At 50.3% G+C, this 19,052-nt stretch overlaps 1 protein-coding gene across 1 annotated transcript in view; it reads right to left on the minus strand.

The window, feature by feature from the left end:
* Positions 1-19,052, minus strand: part of LOC144782067 (uncharacterized) — a 145,110-nt gene that overhangs the window by 45,458 nt on the left and 80,600 nt on the right. Inside the window, exon 2 of the mRNA XM_078661211.1 lies at positions 3,057-3,322. Within this exon, the coding sequence (XP_078517337.1) occupies positions 3,057-3,322 (266 nt within the window). The remainder of the gene's footprint in view (positions 1-3,056; positions 3,323-19,052) is intronic.

Raw genomic sequence — 19,052 nt, forward strand, 5'->3', positions numbered from 1 at the left:
GCTACTGGGGACTGGTGAAGATCTGGAGCAAGGGAGGCCAATGTATAAATTTAGGTATTTGCTTTTTATTGCTACAGCTGTAGCACGGTTATGTGTAGCGTCTTTATGGCTACAGTCGGAAGCACCATCTTAATATATATAATCTGGAGTTCAGTTTGTATTAAGTCAAAGGGCCAAGAAAACGCAAACTATGTATTTATGTATGGGGGCGATGATTGATCATATGAATTGTTGAAATATAATTTTGGTATAGTTGAATGATATGAATTGTTATTATGTTTTGATTTATCTGTGTTTATGTATTGACATTTTGATACTGTAAATTGAATAAAATAAATAAAAAATAAAAAAGACATGTATTATTAAGTTCTTATTGTTGGCTTTGACATGGCCTCATGTCATCCTGAATTCTGACTGTGCCTTGCTTGAGCTTTTCTGCGCGCACAGAAAGGCTTGCAAGTTGTTTGGGTTAATCACGTTCAAGGATTGTTTTGTGAGAGATTGTTTAATGTACCCTGGAAGGCTTTCGTAAGCTTCGTCAAGATAAAGGCTGGAACATGTGAGACTGTAGACGGAACGTGGGAACTCCTTCCTGCCGTGCAATGCTTGCCTGGATGATGGTCAGTTCCAGTAAGTTTCCTTAGGGCAGGGGTGAAGACTCTCAAACCTTCTAGTATGTGTTTTGAGATTATAAAGCTGAGGGTTATGGAATTAGAAACTGGGATTTTGGAAACCGAATGGGGACAGACGCGTCTACTTCGGTACAGCGGAACTTTTGTTGCTGAGGCTCTTATCCCCGGCTGTTAAATCCCCCGGTCCGGAGTGGGCTAAGATGCCGTGTTTACACCAGGTGAAGTGTTACGGTTTGATTATTGCCATTTGAGATGTTTTCTTTGTGATGTGGAGTGAGTCAGAGTGCACAACCAAAGTAATTATTTGATGCATTTGGTGTATTTATATTTCTGATTATTTCTTGCAGGACATCCAGTACAATTGGCTGCTTGTTTATTCATTAGTATTATTCATGCATTTAACAGTTGCATTGTTATTGCTTGCATATAAATATATATCTCTATATACATTTGAATGTTATTAATTTGACATCTGGGAAGCCTTTCTGTTAGAGAGCATTGCATAAATAAAACTCCAAGCCTTAATCTAAAACGAGTCTTTGCATATTGTAAAGTAAAACCCTTTTCTAGGTATTGGTGTGTTTTATGTTTTGCTCCGCCGTGTTTGAGCCACCTTGTGGGAGATTCTGTATTATCTGAAAGGCGGAGCAATACAAGGGTGCAGTGTAAAATTATAAAATAGGATTCAATTAGCCATTGTACAAATAAACTGCTGACCACAAAACATTAAAGATCACACACCAAAAATAATTGTAAAGGTTTGTCAGTAAGCTATGAATTTAATTCAAAGCTATGTGAAATAGGGGGACGCTAGAGAGCAGGCAGACAAGATAGCCACAACATTAGGGAGGCTCTGTCCGCCCGGGAGCACCATTCTTCATTATCCTGTGTGCATGGGGCCCTACTAGATCCCCAACAACGAAAAACTATATGTGAACACGGCGGTGGCCAAACAGGAAATTGCTAGGGCCTGGAAGGCGAAAGTGGCGCCCTAAGTTTCTGTTTGGAAAAATGGCCTAGACTTTTGTATGGGCATCCCTTTTTGTTGCGAGGGCGTTTCCTCGTAAGCACTACAAAATGTGGAAACGTTGGGCGGACTATCGGGGCCTGGAATTAGAACATGCTCCAGCCCAGTGCACAGACCGGCTCTAATTACCCCCATCTTCGCGGAGGTGTCCTTTGTGGACACTTGGTGGGATAGAAGCTTCTTGGAAGTGACCCGTAGTGAGGGTTGGATAGTGAGCGTTGGATTGTGGCTTTGACTGTACATATTGCTCTTGCATGGTCGACAGTGCGATGGGGGTTGGGGGTGTTGTATGTTTTTCCTCTCTGTTTTGATTTAACTGCAATTCCTTTTAATATTCTTTTGTGCATATGAGAAGTGTCAAAGTCACAATAACGTATATTGATTTTACCGAAGTCTCTGGGTCACAGAGCTCCGCTCTCTACATGCTTTTGACAAATAATTTTTTTTTTTTTTTTTTTAAAGAAAATCAAACGGAGCTCTTGGTGGGGGAGAATGTCACCCCCACCGGAGATATTCTTCTATATCAGACTCAAACATGAACTACGGGCCAATACACTGTTTCCCGCAGGAGACGGTCCTGTTGGAGGTCCTGCATACCCACTAAAGATGTCTGCCCTTCACATGCTGATTTTATATACAGTAAAGACCAATTAACAACTTATGCAGAACTGTTGCCGGTTATGTCCCGCCCCAAAGATATTTGGGGGCCACCGCTGTCCTACCTTAGGGAGCACTGTGAAGGTGACCAGGAACCATCGCCGCAAGATACCCAGGAGGATGCCACTTGAGTACAGCATGGCAGTGTGTAACATTGACTGCCTGGAGTGCGAACTTTGTACACAGCTGAGCTGGAGGCGCGCCGTGTGGGGCACTGGACATGTCTGGCGCAGAACTCCCTATGCTCCCTGTCAAGGCTAGACAGTGGAAGGTGTGAGACGGTTATTTCGCAACATGCTATGCAATATTATCTTCACCCTGATTGGACCGTGTGTGATGTCACTATGTATGTGCAAGATTAATAATGCTGTTCTGTGTTTGTACCATGCATTGACTACTTTATGCAAAAATTGTGAGCTCATTTCAAAGTTTAATAAAACATAATAAAGTTTTTTTTTAAAAGGTATGTGAAATAACCTAAAAGTTTAGAACCACTGTAGAGTGACAAACCCTTTAGCCACCCTAACTATTGTATTAAGTATTTAACTACTGAATTTATTAACCACAACGGATGTGTTCAAAGCACACTGAAAAAAAATCAATATTGATGTAAAAAAGTGACATTAAAACAGATTCTAGAATAGAGACAAATAAGTAGGATCAAAGCAATCCCAGGAATGGATAGAACTGGACAATACAATCACATGCAAGTGCTTGAACATTCAGTTAACAGTTTTTACCTCAAACTCTTCATTGGCCTTTTCAAAAATGTGTAGGTATCCCTTCACTGGAGGTGCCTTAATCCTGCGTTTTATTTGAAATTCCTCATCATCGCTGCTCTCAATACATTTATGTCTAATACGAGGCCATTGTTTCCCTTTACATTTAACAGGAACACTGGATTTGCTACTCCCCAGGTTTCCAAGTTCATTCACTGATGTCTTCTTTCGCCGCTTGATTTGCACTTCTTCCTCCTCACTGCTCTCCGTGTCTTTAAGTTCAACCACTATAAAAGATAACAACAGCAAACACTGAGTTACCCCAAAAAGATTCTTCGACTATTTTGGGTGAAAAACAAGAAACTTGTATATAAAATCATATTGAATTACCACAGTGGCCATTAAAAACAGTGTTGCGCAAGCAGTCTTTTTATGGAGGAGTTTTAAGGTTAACAGCTTGTCGTTTGTTGACTGGTTGAGGGAGGGGGCAGTATTTAAAAGCAAAAAGGAGATATTATTTCTGGTTACTGGAATGTTTTCCCTTCCTATAAAAGAAGCGTTATTTCAAAAAGCAACTAATCAGAGCACAAAAGTAGCATGTTAAAATCTCTTATATACATTTTCAATGTTTTGCAGACTTAAAGCTGTATTTTCAATCTTTGCCTATATGCACAGATGGAAAGGTACGAACATACGGCTCTATAACGTCCTGCATTAGTTGCATAATTTGTGCAAAGTGGAGTACACAGCCTTGAACTTTACATATGTTGTTGTTAGTGCATCCGAGATTCATGTATTCAAATGAGTTTTTTACCCACTTATCGACTCGCCATATGCACATTTAAGAATAAAGTTTTAATGGTAAAATATACCTGGATAAGTCTCCCTGTACGAGTCAGCAGCTTCAAGCAGCTATTATATTATATGGAGGTATTTCGCTACCACATTGGTCAATACATTTTCCACTCTGTCACATTTGCTGAGATATGTCAATTGATAGCAATCGAAGATATGCCACAAATTCTGAATTGGACAGGGGCAGTCAGCTATGCCTGCGCTACTCAAGGACATTTACCATTTTTAGGTCTCGCCTACACAGCATATGCTCTGTGCAACCAGAAGTATTGTTTACTGTTCATCACTGGGCTTACAACCCACCCACATCATACGATTGGTTGTTTTCGTGATCACTTTTACTTGCAATCTTTTAATTGCTTTGCTCTTGTAGGCTTCTACTGAGTAAGCTAAATCTATAACCTTAGTTCTACAATGTCTGACTTTCCCGCCCAAGGATGACTGAACTTAATTCAGTGCACTAATGCCTGGACGTGAAAGTCCAAGTTGTGGTAGCTCTATACAACCCAACTCAACTCTCTGGTTGATGTGAAGTTAGTGATTTCTAGTTTACTAACAGTCTGCAACTTTTTTCAGAGACGTAGTGGTAATTCATACCCAATTTCAATCTTTAGAATATGATTCACAAGCCCTGCACTATGTTAGCAACACTGTTGGTTATGGTCATGTCATTTAGGTCCTGTCCTGTCATGTATGTCCCCCTTTTACATACATTGTCCCATCCACATGAAATAAATGCTCTGAATAGGTGACTTTTTACCTAGTAGCTTGCTCCTGACTCTTCGACACCAGGCTCTTAGTATTCTATCATAATCCCTGTACCTGACGTACATAAACAAGTCTTCAGGCACTGCATAAATATCCTGTCTAAGGGTCACTACTTTTTTTTCATCCTCGGCCAAAAGTCAGCTGTGCATGATCGCATTTGTTTGGAAAAACATTTATGATTGTTTTCAAAACATATCTATTCTAGAAGAAACCCTGGAGTGACCACTCTAGTATATAAGACCCTTATTCCCCCCCTACAAATCGCAGGAGAATTCCTTCCAAGCTGACACGGGGTCCTGTATGTTGAATCTTCAACACGCACAGGTCTGACATCCCTTGCGGAGTGCCATCCTTGGGGCACAGATAGAGTCCTCCATTTTCTACCATCAGGTGGGTGGGAACTGGTTTTACCTAGGGGTAACCTAGCAACACACACACACACACTATAAATATATATATCTGCAATACCTCGCAGCAGCGCTCCACCCGTCAGGTGAAATACGAGGCACGAACCAACTTTGTTGCAGCATACAGTTTATTTCCCAAGTAAACAGCTAGCCATGACGCGTTTCGACCGTCCCTGCGGCTATATATATATATATATATATATATATATATATATATATATACACACATACACATACACACACACACACACACACACACACTTACATCGCTAGGCACATTTAGGCAAATTACGTAGGGCACGCATTTTAGGAGTATGCAAGTGCTACTGTTTTATCTGAACGGTACATGTTCATCTTCTTAGCTCTATGGTATAAATGTATCCACTGTTTACTGTATTATTACTTGCAATTTCTTTTGTCTGCTTATGTCTCCCGATTGTCATAGAAGAAAACAAGTTACTTACCTGTAACTTTAGTTCTCCAGTATTGGAATCTTTCATAGATTCACATGCCTGAATCATTCCCCGTCGTCGAGACGGGAGTCTCCGGTATATAAAAAAGCAGTGCTTAGTAGTATAGCAAACTGAAAAGAGGCCTAGGCCCATTTCCCTTTTGCAACCCATAGCCTTTGTTATGTAAAAAAGGCCAAAACTTTTCTCTGAACCAATCAGAGCTCCTCACCCTCTAGAACACTCCTGAGAGAACCTTCTGCCCCTCAGATTTTTCGCGCACTTGTGCATATAACACTTGTTAGACGGGGACCGGGAGGGTCGGCCGAGCACAGTGATCGCACAGACAGGTAACTTCCCCCCCACAGATGGACACCACACAAAGCTTAGGGTAACACCTTTTATAGGCACTTCGGGTAGTAGAGTGGTACGATACAGGGCGATCAGGACACGATGATCCTCTCAACTCTAGTCTCTAGTAAGGGAAGGGGGTAGCGGGACAGTCTTGGTACCCACGGGTACGGGTGTGTAACGGTGATAGCTCACAATCCTCGAGCTCGGTGTTCGGAGGGGTCAGACCGCGGCAGCGCCGGCAGGTCCCGAAGAGGTCGTAGGTGGCACGGGCCGCGGCAGCGCCAGCAGGTCCCAACGAGGATGAAGGTTACAACGGGCCGCGGCAGCGCCAGCAGGTCCCACGAGAATGCAGGTTGCAACGGGCCGCGGCAGCGCCAGCAGGTCCCACGAGGATGAAGGTTACAACGGGCCGCGGCAGCGCCAGCAGGTCCCACGAGAATGCAGGTTGCAGAGGGCCGCGGCAGCGCCAGCAGGTCCCACGAGAATGAAGGTTGCAGAGGGCCGCGGCAGCGCCAGCAGGTCCCACGAGGATGAAAGTTGCAGAGGGCCGCGGCAGCGCCAGCAGGCAGGACAATAGTTCCCAAGGCAGGGCTGTGGCAGCGCCAACAGTCCGTCAAGGATGAGTTCGTCGCGGTGTCTCTCGACTCCAGGATACAACTGCCTTCCTGTCCTGGGGCTGCCTCAGTTATAGGTCTGGCGCCCTTTGATGTCCGGACCCTCGCTCTTGGAGGTCGGGAGGTCTGGGATGAGGGAGTCCAGACACCCAGCAGGGGGGTGGAGCCAGCGCCCGAGGAGGCTGGGGGTGCTCGGCACCTGGCGGGGGAGAGCCATCGACACTTCGTACTCCCATTGACCTGCCAAGTGGGCCGTTCACCTCCTGGGTGGAGGGTGGTGCCGGGATGTCGGGGCCTGGCCAGGCCCAGGGCTGGGGTCGGGCTGAGGCCGCACGGCCGCGTGGTGCCGTGTCCAAGATGGCGGCTGGGCCGGGCAATGGTGCTGACGGTGGCCCGGGCCCTGTCCTGCGGGGAGGGAGCGAGCCCTTCATGTGGCCTGTCCAACATGCGTCCCCCCCAGCTGAAGGCGGGGAGAGTCACCCATCTTCTTGGGGACTTTCCTCGTCGAGGCGGAAAAAGCGGGACAGGCCATCCGCGTTGGCGTGGTCTTGGCCGGGTCGATGTTCCACAGTGAAGTCCATCCCCTGCAGGGAGATGGACCAACGTAGTAGTTTCGGGTTTTCCCCCCGCATCTGCATGAGCCATTGCAGGGGCCGATGATCGGTCTGGACCCGGAAGTGGGTGCCGAAGAGATAAGGCCGGAGCTTTTTGAGGGCCCACACCACGGCGAAGGCCTCCCTCTCGATGGTGCTCCAGCGTCGTTCTCGGGCCAGGAGCCGTCTGCTGATGAAAGCCACTGGCTGGTCAAGTCCTTCGGGGTTCAGCTGGGAAAGGACTGCCCCAACGCCATGGTCGGAGGCATCTGTTTGGACGATAAATTCCCGGCTGTAGTCGGGGGCCTGGAGCACCGGGGCGGAGCACATGGCGGCCTTCAGCTTCTCGAAGGCCGCTTGACAGTCAGGGGTCCAGTTGACCGTCTTTGGTTGGTTTTTGGAGGTGAGTTCCGTGAGGGGCCCTACGATGCTGCCATAGTCCCTCACGAACCGTCGGTAGTAGCCTGTGAGTCCCAAGAAGGCGCGGACCTCGGTCTGGGTGATGGGGGACTGCCACGACTGGATGGCAGCGATCTTGAGTTGCAGAGGGGCCACCAGACCGCTTCCCACCTGGTGCCCGAGATAGGTCACGGACCCCTGGCCAATTTGGCATTTGCTGGCCTTGATCGTGAGGCCAGCTCGTTGGAGGGCCTGTAGCACCTCTCGGAGGTGGTGGAGGTGGTCGGACCAGTGGTGGCTGTACACAGCGATATCGTCCAGGTAGGCGGCGCTGAATCCTTCGAGTCCTGCCAGGACCTGGTTTACTAGCCGCTGAAATGTTGCTGGCGCATTCTTCATGCCGAATGGCATGACCTTGAAGTGATAGTGGCCATCAGGGGTAGAGAATGCCGATCGTTCTTGGGCCCGGGGTGTGAGACCGATCTGCCAGTAGCCCGCTGTCCGGTCGAAGATGCTGAGGTAGCGGGCAGCTCCCATGCGGTCGATTAGTTCATCTGCTCGGGGGATGGGGTGTGCGTCTGTTCTGGTGACCGCATTCAAGCCCCGGTAGTCGACGCAGAACCGGAGCTCCGGCGTGGCGCCGGGGGCGGCTGCTTTGGGGACCAGTACCACTGGGCTGGCCCAGGGGCTGTCTGAGGGCTCGATGATCCCGAGTGTGAGCATCTTGGCCACCTCCTCTTGGATGCAGGCCCGTACCCGATCTGGTACGCGGTAGGCCCGATGGCGGATAGGGGGACTGTCTCCAGTGTCCACGTCGTGTAAGCACCAGGGGGTGACCCCTGGGGTGAGGGAGAACAGGGTGGAGAACTGGAGCAGGAGGACTCGGCAGCCTTGGCGCTGTTCCAGGGTGAGGGCCTCCGAGAGTCGGACCCCGTCCACGGAGCCGTCCTTCTCCCGTGACCGTAGGAGGTCAGGAAGGGGTTCGGAGTCCTCCTCGGTTCCATTGTCGGTTGCCATCAGGAGACTGAGTTCGGAGCGTACAAAGTGGGGTTTCAGTCTATTAGCGTGGAGGACCCGGAGAGGGTTTCGGGAAGATTCCATATCGATGAGATAGGTGACAGGGCTCTTGCGCTCGATTACTTTGAAGGGCCCCGTCCATTTGTCTTGCAGAGCGCATGGTTCGGTGGGAGACATTACCCACACTTGTTGGCCGGGTTCAAATTCGATGGAGGATGCATTTTGATCGTACCACCTTTTCATGTCCTCCTGACTGGCCTCCAGGTTTGCTTTTGCCATCTCTCTGAACCTTCTGGTCTGGTTGCGGAGGGTTAGGAGGTACTTGAAAACATCTGGAGGGTTCTTTAGAGGGGGCATTTCCCAGCCTTCTTTGACTAGGCTGAGCGGGCCTCGCACCGGGTGTCCATACAAGAGTTTGAAAGGGCTGAAGCCGAGGGACTTCTGGGGGACTTCTCGGTAGGCAAAGAGAAGGCACGGTAGTAGCACATCCCACTGGCGACGGAGGGGCTCTTCCAACCCCCCAATCATCCCTTTGAGCGTGCGGTTGAACCGCTCAACCAGTCCGTTCCCTTGAGGGTGATAGGGGGTCGTGAATCGGTAGGTGACCCCACACTGTTGCCAGAGGGACTTCATGTATTTTGAGATAAAGTTCGTACCCCTGTCGCTGACGACTTCCCGGGGGAAGCCCACTCGAGAGAAGATCCCCATCAAGGCTCGACCCACTACTGGGGCTGTTATCGTACGAAGGGGGACCGCCTCAGGATAGCGGGTAGCGTGATCCACCAGGACCAGGATGAAGCGATGTCCCTGTGCTGTTCGGGGGTCCAGGGGCCCCACAATGTCTATTCCCACCCTTTCGAACGGGGTGGTCACCACGGGGAATGGTTGTAGGGGTGCCTTGAGTTTGCGGCCGCTCTTCCCACTGGCCTGGCAGGTCGGGCAGGACCGGCAATGGTTGGATACGTCATTTCTCATTTTGGGCCAAAAAAAGTGAGTCACCAGGCGGTGGTAGGTCTTGTCTTGGCCCAGGTGCCCGGCCAGGGGGACATCATGGGCTAGGTTCAACAGGAAGTCTCTGAAGTGGAGGGGCACCACCAGCACTCGCCCGGCCCCCAGTTCTGCGATTTTCTGTTCGCTGTACAAGAGATCATTGTCCCAATAAACCCAGTGGGCCCCGGTGGTGTCTCCTTGGCTCTGGGCGAGCGCTTGCTGTCGCAATCCCTCGAGGGAGGGGCAGGTCTTTTGCTCCTGCCGGAATTGTTCCTGGGTGGGCCCCCCTTCTTGACGCCACTGAGCCAGGTCGGGAAGCTCGGGGGGCTGTGTGGACCCCTCTGGGGTGGGGTCCGGGTGGTCGGTCTGGAGGAAGTCTTCTTCTGGAGTGATCGAGGGCGGAGGTGCTGCCCATTCTGGTTCTTCTTGTCTAGGGATGGTGCGGGTGGCCATGGACCGGGTGGTTACGCACGCCCAGTCCGGGAGACCCAACATCCCCAGATGCTCTCTTCTTTCCACAGCGGCCCACGGGGAGCTCTCAAGATCGTTCCCCAGGAGGCAGTCTACGGGGGCATCGTCACGGACAGTTACTTTCAGCATGCCGGACACTCCTCCCCATTCGAAGGGGACGCAGGCCATCCGACACAGGCTCTCCGAGTTATCTGCCGATCGGACGGGGCAAAGTACGTTTGGTAGGATTTGTTCTGGGGTCACCAGGTGACAGCGGACGGCCGTCACACTGGCCCCGGTGTCACGCAGGGCCTCGGCCTTGCGCCCATTGATGCTCACCCATTGGCTGTACTTCCGAGTGTTGGCGGGCAGGGGAGTCCGCGGGACCATGTCTCTTCCTCCTAGGCATGCCAGGGTCATGGCGGCGGGTTCCCACTCGAACTGCTCCGACTCATAGGTCTCCGTGTCTTCGGAGACTTGTTCTTCTCCCAGGGCGGCGGCCGCCATCTGGCGGGGCCCGGGGGCCTGGTTCTTCGGGCAGGTCGGGTCACTGGCATAGTGACCGACTCGCTGGCATCGATGACACGTCACGTTAGCTCGGAACCCCGGGCGCATCGGGGGGTTTCCCCGGCCTGCTGGAGCCGGGGTGGCGTTAGTGGGTGCGGCCGGGGCGGCGTCTCTGCCCCGGCCCGGGCCTCCTCCTCCTCCTCGGGGACGATGGTGACCTTGGTTGGTTCTGTTCTGCTCATTCGGCCCACTCCGGGCCACTCGGGTGCTCTCCCACCGGTCAGCCTCGGTGGCGAGCTGCCGGGGTTCAGTCAATTTACTGTCGAGGAGGTGCTGCCTGAGTTCGACAAAGCAGTTGTTGGAGAGGTGCTCCCATACAATGAGATTGAAGAGTTGTTCGTAAGTGGTTACGTTGTTACCCTTGATCCACCCCTCGAAGGCTCGGCTGAAATAGTTCACGTATTCCAACCACGTCGTACCTGGGATCCGGGTGCAGTTGCGGAACCTCTGGCGGTACATTTCGGGTGTAAGTCCATATCGACTGAGGAGGGCGGCCTTCATATGGTCATAGGACGTCATTTGATGGTCCGGAAGCTGCAGCAGGGCATCACGACCCTCGTTCACGAATCTCCCCCATAGACCGGCTCCCCAGTCACTTCGAGCGACCCGGTGGGCGGTCATGGCAATCTCATAGGCTTTGAACCACTGCTGTATGTCGTCGTTCCGGTGATATTCTCGGACCACATCCTTGGGGATGTGGACCTTCTGCTCGGTAGGACCCGGGGAGTGCGGTTGCTCGGGCACCCCTAGGTTTTTGTTCAGTTTGCGCATTTCTATCTCCGCTAGTTTGCACTCGTGCTCGTATGCCAGTCTTTTTTCTTCGAGGTCTCTCTGTCTCTGTTTTTCCTCTCGCTCTTCTCTGAGCCGTAAGTGTTCTAAGTTTATTTTTTGTTCCGCCAGTTTCAATTCTCCGTCTAATCTGAGTCGTGCCAAGTCTAACTCGTGTAATCTATTTTTTTCCCGCTCTTGGATCTCTTCATGGGAGGGGCCTGTTCTCCGTTCCTCCGTCCGGGGGGTGTTGACTTCCGGGGCTGCGGGGTCCTGGGGGGTTGCGGTATTTGTCTCTGTCCAGACCTCTAGGGCGTTTTTGAAGTCTTCTTTTGTGCTTAGCCCGGTGGTAGCAATGCCTAAGTCCATGCAAAATTGTTTGAGCTCTCGGTGGTTGTATTCTTCCAGCTTTTCCATCTGGAACTTCTCCGCCGATCCGCTCTCTTTGGTCGTCATTGTGGTTTTAGTCGTAGGGTGAGTTACTGTCTGTACGGTACGCGTTGGTTCGGATCGTGCCGCTAGCCACCAATGTTAGACGGGGACCGGGAGGGTCGGCCGAGCACAGTGATCGCACAGACAGGTAACTTCCCCCCCACAGATGGACACCACACAAAGCTTAGGGTAACACCTTTTATAGGCACTTCGGGTAGTAGAGTGGTACGATACAGGGCGATCAGGACACGATGATCCTCTCAACTCTAGTCTCTAGTAAGGGAAGGGGGTAGCGGGACAGTCTTGGTACCCACGGGTACGGGTGTGTAACGGTGATAGCTCACAATCCTCGAGCTCGGTGTTCGGAGGGGTCAGACCGCGGCAGCGCCGGCAGGTCCCGAAGAGGTCGTAGGTGGCACGGGCCGCGGCAGCGCCAGCAGGTCCCAACGAGGATGAAGGTTACAACGGGCCGCGGCAGCGCCAGCAGGTCCCACGAGAATGCAGGTTGCAACGGGCCGCGGCAGCGCCAGCAGGTCCCACGAGGATGAAGGTTACAACGGGCCGCGGCAGCGCCAGCAGGTCCCACGAGAATGCAGGTTGCAGAGGGCCGCGGCAGCGCCAGCAGGTCCCACGAGAATGAAGGTTGCAGAGGGCCGCGGCAGCGCCAGCAGGTCCCACGAGGATGAAAGTTGCAGAGGGCCGCGGCAGCGCCAGCAGGCAGGACAATAGTTCCCAAGGCAGGGCTGTGGCAGCGCCAACAGTCCGTCAAGGATGAGTTCATCGCTGTGTCTCTCGACTCCAGGATACAACTGCCTTCCTGTCCTGGGGCTGCCTCAGTTATAGGTCTGGCGCCCTTTGATGTCCGGACCCTCGCTCTTGGAGGTCGGGAGGTCTGGGATGAGGGAGTCCAGACACCCAGCAGGGGGGTGGAGCCAGCGCCCGAGGAGGCTGGGGGTGCTCGGCACCTGGCGGGGGAGAGCCATCGACACTTCGTACTCCCATTGACCTGCCAAGTGGGCCGTTCACCTCCTGGGTGGAGGGTGGTGCCGGGATGTCGGGGCCTGGCCAGGCCCAGGGCTGGGGTCGGGCTGAGGCCGCACGGCCGCGTGGTGCCGTGTCCAAGATGGCGGCTGGGCCGGGCAATGGTGCTGACGGTGGCCCGGGCCCTGTCCTGCGGGGAGGGAGCGAGCCCTTCATGTGGCCTGTCCAACAACACTTCTTGTGCTAAATCCGAGGTGAGCCTCTCAGGGGAGGAGGGTGGGTGCATGTGAATCTATGAAAGATTCCAATACTGGAGAACTAAAGTTACAGGTAAGTAACTTGTTTTCTTACTCCAGTATTGGAACTTTCATAGATTCACATGCCTGAATCAGAATAGCGAGCAGTGAAAAAACAAAGCACATTTTCCTGATACATTACATAATCATGCAATACCATTGGAAAATGAAGCATAATCTCATATACATATATATACATACTTATATAAAATGTGACTTTGTAAAGAAAAGAAATTATGGATGGAGGGATGCAAGAAAGGCTCACCGTTACTGGATGATATTCCGCATTAGCGCCTCTCCCACCGCCGCATCTCATTCTGCGGCTGCCTCCAAGCAGTAGTGCCTGGTGAAGGTGTGCCTAGATGCCCAGGTTGCTGCTCTGCAGATATCCTGGATTGGCACTTCTCCAAACAGTGCAGTGGATGTGGCCACCGCCGTCGTGGAATGGGCACGGACTCGTGCATTCAAAGGCTTTCCAGCAGCTTGATGACAGTAGACAATCTCACTGTAAATCCATTTGGCAATTCCCCTATTTGACCGTGGGAAACCTTTCCTGGGTGCGCTGAAGGCGACGAATAACTGAGAAGACTTGCGAAACGCCTTAGTTTCTTTCAAGTAAAATTCCATACATCTCTAAACGTCCAGCGAGTGCAATACTCGTTCTGCCACTGTCGATGGATGAGGAAAGAAACGTTTCAACACCAATGGTTCGTTCAAATGAAAATCAGTTGGCACCTTCGGAATGAACTTCGGGTTTGTCCTGAGATCATTCTATCCTCCTGAAACTGTAAGACAGGCATCTGAATCGTGAGCGCCTGTAGTTCACCTACTCTTCTCGCTGAAGTCAATGCAATGAGAAGAGCCACTATCCAGGACAAGAACTTCAGATCTGCCCTATATATCGCGTCAAACGGTGGTTTCATCAATTGAGAAAGTACAACATTCAGATTCCATAATGGTGGTGGAGGCTTTACTGGAGGAAAGACTCTGAATATCCCCTTCATAAATTGTTTGATATTCCTTGAGGACCATAAAGATGGGCCTGACGAACTCCTGTAGCGGGATAACGCAGCCAAATGCCCCTTGATGGAGGCATGTGCTAATCGTGACTTTGCTAACGGCAGAATGTAAGGTATAATTTTGATGAGGTGCAGCAGTAAGAGGGTGACTATCATGTCTCTTACACCACCGACAAAACCTTTTCCATGTCATCCGGTAGGTTTTGTTGGTACTCTCCGCTCGGGCCTTGGAGAGGATCTCCCTACATTCGTGTGAGATGTTCAGATGGCTAAACTCACAGTGTTCAGGAGAAAGGCTGCTAATCGCAAGGATTTCGGGTCCGGATGGCGCACCTGCCCCTTGGACATTGTCAGAAGCGATGGAATAAGGCGCAACCGAATTGGACGGTCCTCCGACAGCAGCAGCAGCAGCAGTTCCGTGAACCAGTGTTGTCTGGGCCACCACGGGGCTACTAGGATCAGCCTGCACGGCTCTTTCTTGATCTTCACCAGTACGCGGGGGGAAGAGGAATTGGAGGAAAACCATAGGCAAAGATGCCTGACCATGCCATGGAAAACGCATTCCCTCAAGATCCCTTCTGGGGAAGCCAGCTTGCGAAGTACTAACAATTTCTGTTTTCCCTTGTAGCGAAGAGGTCCACTATCGGTGTTCCCCATCTTCGAAAGACGCTGTCCAGGATCCCCTGGTCTAGCTCCCATTTGTGGCAGGACAATGTTAGCCTGCTGAGAGTGTCCACCTTGACGTTTTGATCCCCCGGGGGGTGTTCTGCTGCCAATGATATTCCTTGCTGAAGAGCCCATTCCCATATCTCCTGGGCTTCCTGAGACAGGGAGAGAGATCTCGTTCCCCCTTGCTTGTTCACATAATGCATCGCCGTAGTGTTGTCTGTTCTTACCAACACCGGCGAACCTCTTATCCTTGGCAGAAAAACAAGTAATGCCAAGCGGATCGCTCTGAGCTCCAGCAGATTTATGTGTAACTGCTGCTCCTGCGCCTTCCAACGACCGCTGACTTGAAAGTCCTGAAGGAAAGCTCCCCATCCTTCTAACGACGCATCCGCCGTTACCATTAGTGGAGCCGCTCTTGCCAGAAACGTCAGTCCTTGAGACACATTGGCTTTTTGTGTCCACCACTTTGTTGCCTGTATCATCACTGGTGTCACCCTTAATGTATCGTCGAAAGATCCCTCCGCCTGATGACATTGGAGATCGATCTGTTCCTGCCATGGTCTCATCCTTAGCCTGTAGCAAGGTACCAGGGGAATATCAGAGGACATCGTGCCCAGCAAGGATTTGTACCTGCGGACTGAAAGAGACTTTCTTTTTACCAACTCTTGGAAGAAGGACATAATCCTCAGTTATCTTTCCTCGGAGGGAAACGCTTTGTTGCATTCCGTGTCCAATATTGCCCCCAGAAATGTCGCTGGAGTTGGACACTATATAAAGATTAATGGTCCTCCGGCTACTGCCAATCGAAGATACAGTCTAAAGGAAGGATGAAGGGGATGTGAAAATAATCATCCTGTAAGTCTAGAGTGGTAATATGATCCCCTGGGTTTAAGAGTAGCCGAATGTCTAGGAACAGCATTTGGAAAAAAATGGCTTCTTACGGTAAGTATTCAGAACCCTCAGGCCTAGAATAGGGCGCTATTGCAGGGCATTCTTCCGAACTGGGAAGAAAAACCGGAGTAAAAAACCTTTTTGTTTTTGGAAGATCGGCACCGGTTCTATTGCTCCCTTTCGGAGCATTGTCCGAATCTCCAAACGAATCTGAGATAGATGTTTTAAGTCTCTTGACTTGTCTGCAGTGTTGGAGGGAGGGAATCGAAGAAAACTGAAGAGTGTGTGAATTTTAGCATATTGAAGGCCCATCTGTCTGTTATTTTCTGTCAATAATATAGATGGGAAGCAACTCTCCCACCAATGGAACTCGTGGAGAGGAAAGGCAACATGCAGCCAGATCCCTGAGGTTGTCATTATCTTTTACCAATGTCCTCTAGGAGCAGACTTTGTATAGTTTGTTGTAACTCCTATTGTTGACAATATGGTTGTGATGATGAGGAATAAAAGGGGTTATCTTCCCATGTTGATAACTCCCTTCGTAGGATGTCTGGTCTCTTTCCCAGTCACCTCGGAAAGGCACCGAACGGTATCATAGTGTACCCAGGGTATTTGTAGTATCTGTATCTCCTTTGATACCTTGCAATGCCTCATCCACTTGTTTCCCAATAAATCTTAACCATCGAAGGGGAGATTCAGGATCCTAATTTTGGACTTCTGGTCTTAAGGCAGTCGACCTTAACCACCTCTGACTCGTTAGCACCTTCGCTCGCCTCATGTCTAATGTTCTCTGGGAAGAGGTCAATGTTAGGCGCCATATTGCACCATATATGCCTGTATTAACTGCCCAGAATAGCAAAGGCATTATCTGCTTTGCCTAAGAGAACAGACATGGATGAGAATCTCTGTCTTGCGTTGTCCAAGCATCTCCCCTCCCTGTTAGGAGGTGTTGATATAGGCGTAGAGGGATTCTTAGATTCCTGTTGCGCCACTTGATAAAACACGAAATGAGATTTTGGATGGTTTTGAATGGCTACATGAAATCGTATAAGAAGTAATCCGTTCGTATTGTCGGCATAGGAAGCTAGAATCTCTCGCAGCTGTTTCCATTATATTATGGAATCTGCGGAGAATCCACCAGTCCTGGTGAGGGAGATGCCGGAGATGGATTTAAGTAATCATCCCATTTTTTGTTGGGATCTGTCATTTCTCCCTCTTCCTGGTCATCATCATCATCTGCGGTGACCGGATTCTGGTGGTGTATTATTCGAGAAGTTGCCAGCCTAACTTCTTGTTGTGGCTCCCTGTTTCTAACTGGAGTTGTAGGGATGGGATTTCCTGAGCAGCTGGTGCCGGCGGAAACCTCTTTCCATAGTCTGCCAGCATAAACTGCAGATCTATCATCATGAAGCATGGCATTCCAACCATTCCTTCCTGGCACTCATGGCCATAGTGCTGTTGCTGAGGATATTGGTACTCCCCATATCACTCCTCATAGTCTTTCCTCATACTTCGCATGTAATTGTGATGGACTACTAGCGTATCCAAAAGGTTCTTTCACCGTCGTCGACGACCATCGTAGACGACCACCGTCGTCGATGACCACCGTAGACGACCACCATCGTAGACGACCACCGTCGTAGACGACCACCGTCGTAGACGACAGCCATCGTAGACAGCCATCGTAGACAGCCATCGTAGACAGCCATCGTAGACAGCCATCGTAGACGACCACCGCCCTCGACCACCATCGTTGACTACCACCATCATAGACGACCACCATCGTAGACGTCGACGGCCATCGTAGACGTCGACGGCCAACGTAGACAGCCATCGTAGACCATCACCGTCGTAGACGACCATCGTCGTCGACGACCACCATCGTCGACAACCACCGTCGACGACCATCGTAGACGACCATCGTAGACATCCACCGTCTTAGACGACCACCGTCGTAGACTACCACCGTCGTAGACGATGCCCCCGTAGATGATACCCCCGTAGACGATGCCGCCGTCGACGGAGAGGCTGCCTTAGTCTTTACCTCAGAGGTATAAAAGACTGCTTCCTGAAGGGTTCTTTGACCAGAGGAAGTGCTTTTGACGGCTCAGAAGTTGTCTTTTTAACATGATATTTCCCCAAAAGCATGTCCTTTCTTCTCCTTTTCCACAGTGAGGAGATTTTGAAGGACTGCGCCCAGAAGACCCATGAGTGGTCTTTTTGAGGGCCTTCTCAGGACGTTCCCCTGAGGAATGAATTTGAGGAGATTTTTATCTCTTATGAGATCTCCTAGATTCAGGCATGTGAATCTATGAAAACTCCAATACTGGAATAAGTCGTCTTTGTAACATGATCTTTCCCCAAAAGCATGTCCTTTCTTCTCCTTTTGCACAGAGTGAGGAGATTTTGAAGGACTGCGCCCATAAGACCCATGAGTGGTCTTTTTGAGGGCCTTCTCAGGACGTTCCCCCGAGGAATGAGTTTGAGGAAAATTTTATCTCTTATGAGATCTCCTAGATGTTGAGGACGCCGCCTCATCACTGTCACTGGGGAAAACCTCCTTTCTGGCCTTAGCGTTTGACACCCTATAAAAAGGCGGCCTCCTCGACCTCTCAGAACTTATTTGAGAAAATGCGACATACCTTGCGATCTGTGGCCTGCGGGTATAGACAGTAAATCTAGTCAGTGTGAGGTTCATCAGTGTAGTGCAACCTCTTGGAACAAGTTGTACAGGCTCTAAATGATCCTTTCTTCTCCTTTCCAGACATTCCTTAAAGAGTGTAATTGAAGATAATCCATATTAGACCAGAATCCAGAAGAATTCCTAAGAACATAGTTCCTTAAAGAAGTTAAAAAACACAGAGTTTGAGCAGAGCTCAAAGGAGACTCCCTAGCACAACGTGCGGTAGAAAAATCTGGGGCAGAAGGTTCTCTCAGGAGTGTTCTAGAGGGTGAGGAGCTCGGATTGGTTCAGAGAAAAGTTTGGGCCTTTTTTACATAACAAAGGCTATGGGTTGCAAAAGGGAAATGGGCCTAGGCCTCTTTTCAGTTTGCTATACTACTAAGCACTGCTTTTTTATATACCGGAGACTCCCGTCTCGACGACGGGGAGTGATTCAGGCATGTGAATCTATGAAAGTTCCAATACTGGAGTAAAATATGTTTTACACAAGACTGATGCAGGACCAATAAATGCTTATTGAAACATCCTAACCGAGGTACTGTGTATTTTTCTGAGGAATTAGTAAGCACGAGTGACGGAGCGAAAAGTACTGTCCCGTTTTCCACGATCCCTGAGGAATCGGGGTGGTCATGTTCAGTGGGTGGCAGAAACTACCTACGCCACTGTAAGATACAGGGGGGTGGTAGTGACACTGTAGAGCTAGCTGGTCTAACGGCTGACATAACCTGTGGGGGTGTCCAAAAGCGGTTTGGACACCAAGCCCTCAGTTTAGGTCATCCAAAATTCCCAGGACCTGGGGATTCCTAGGAACTATA

This window comes from Lissotriton helveticus, chromosome 9 (assembly GCF_964261635.1).
Source record: "Lissotriton helveticus chromosome 9, aLisHel1.1, whole genome shotgun sequence".
NCBI lineage: Eukaryota > Metazoa > Chordata > Amphibia > Caudata > Salamandridae > Lissotriton > Lissotriton helveticus.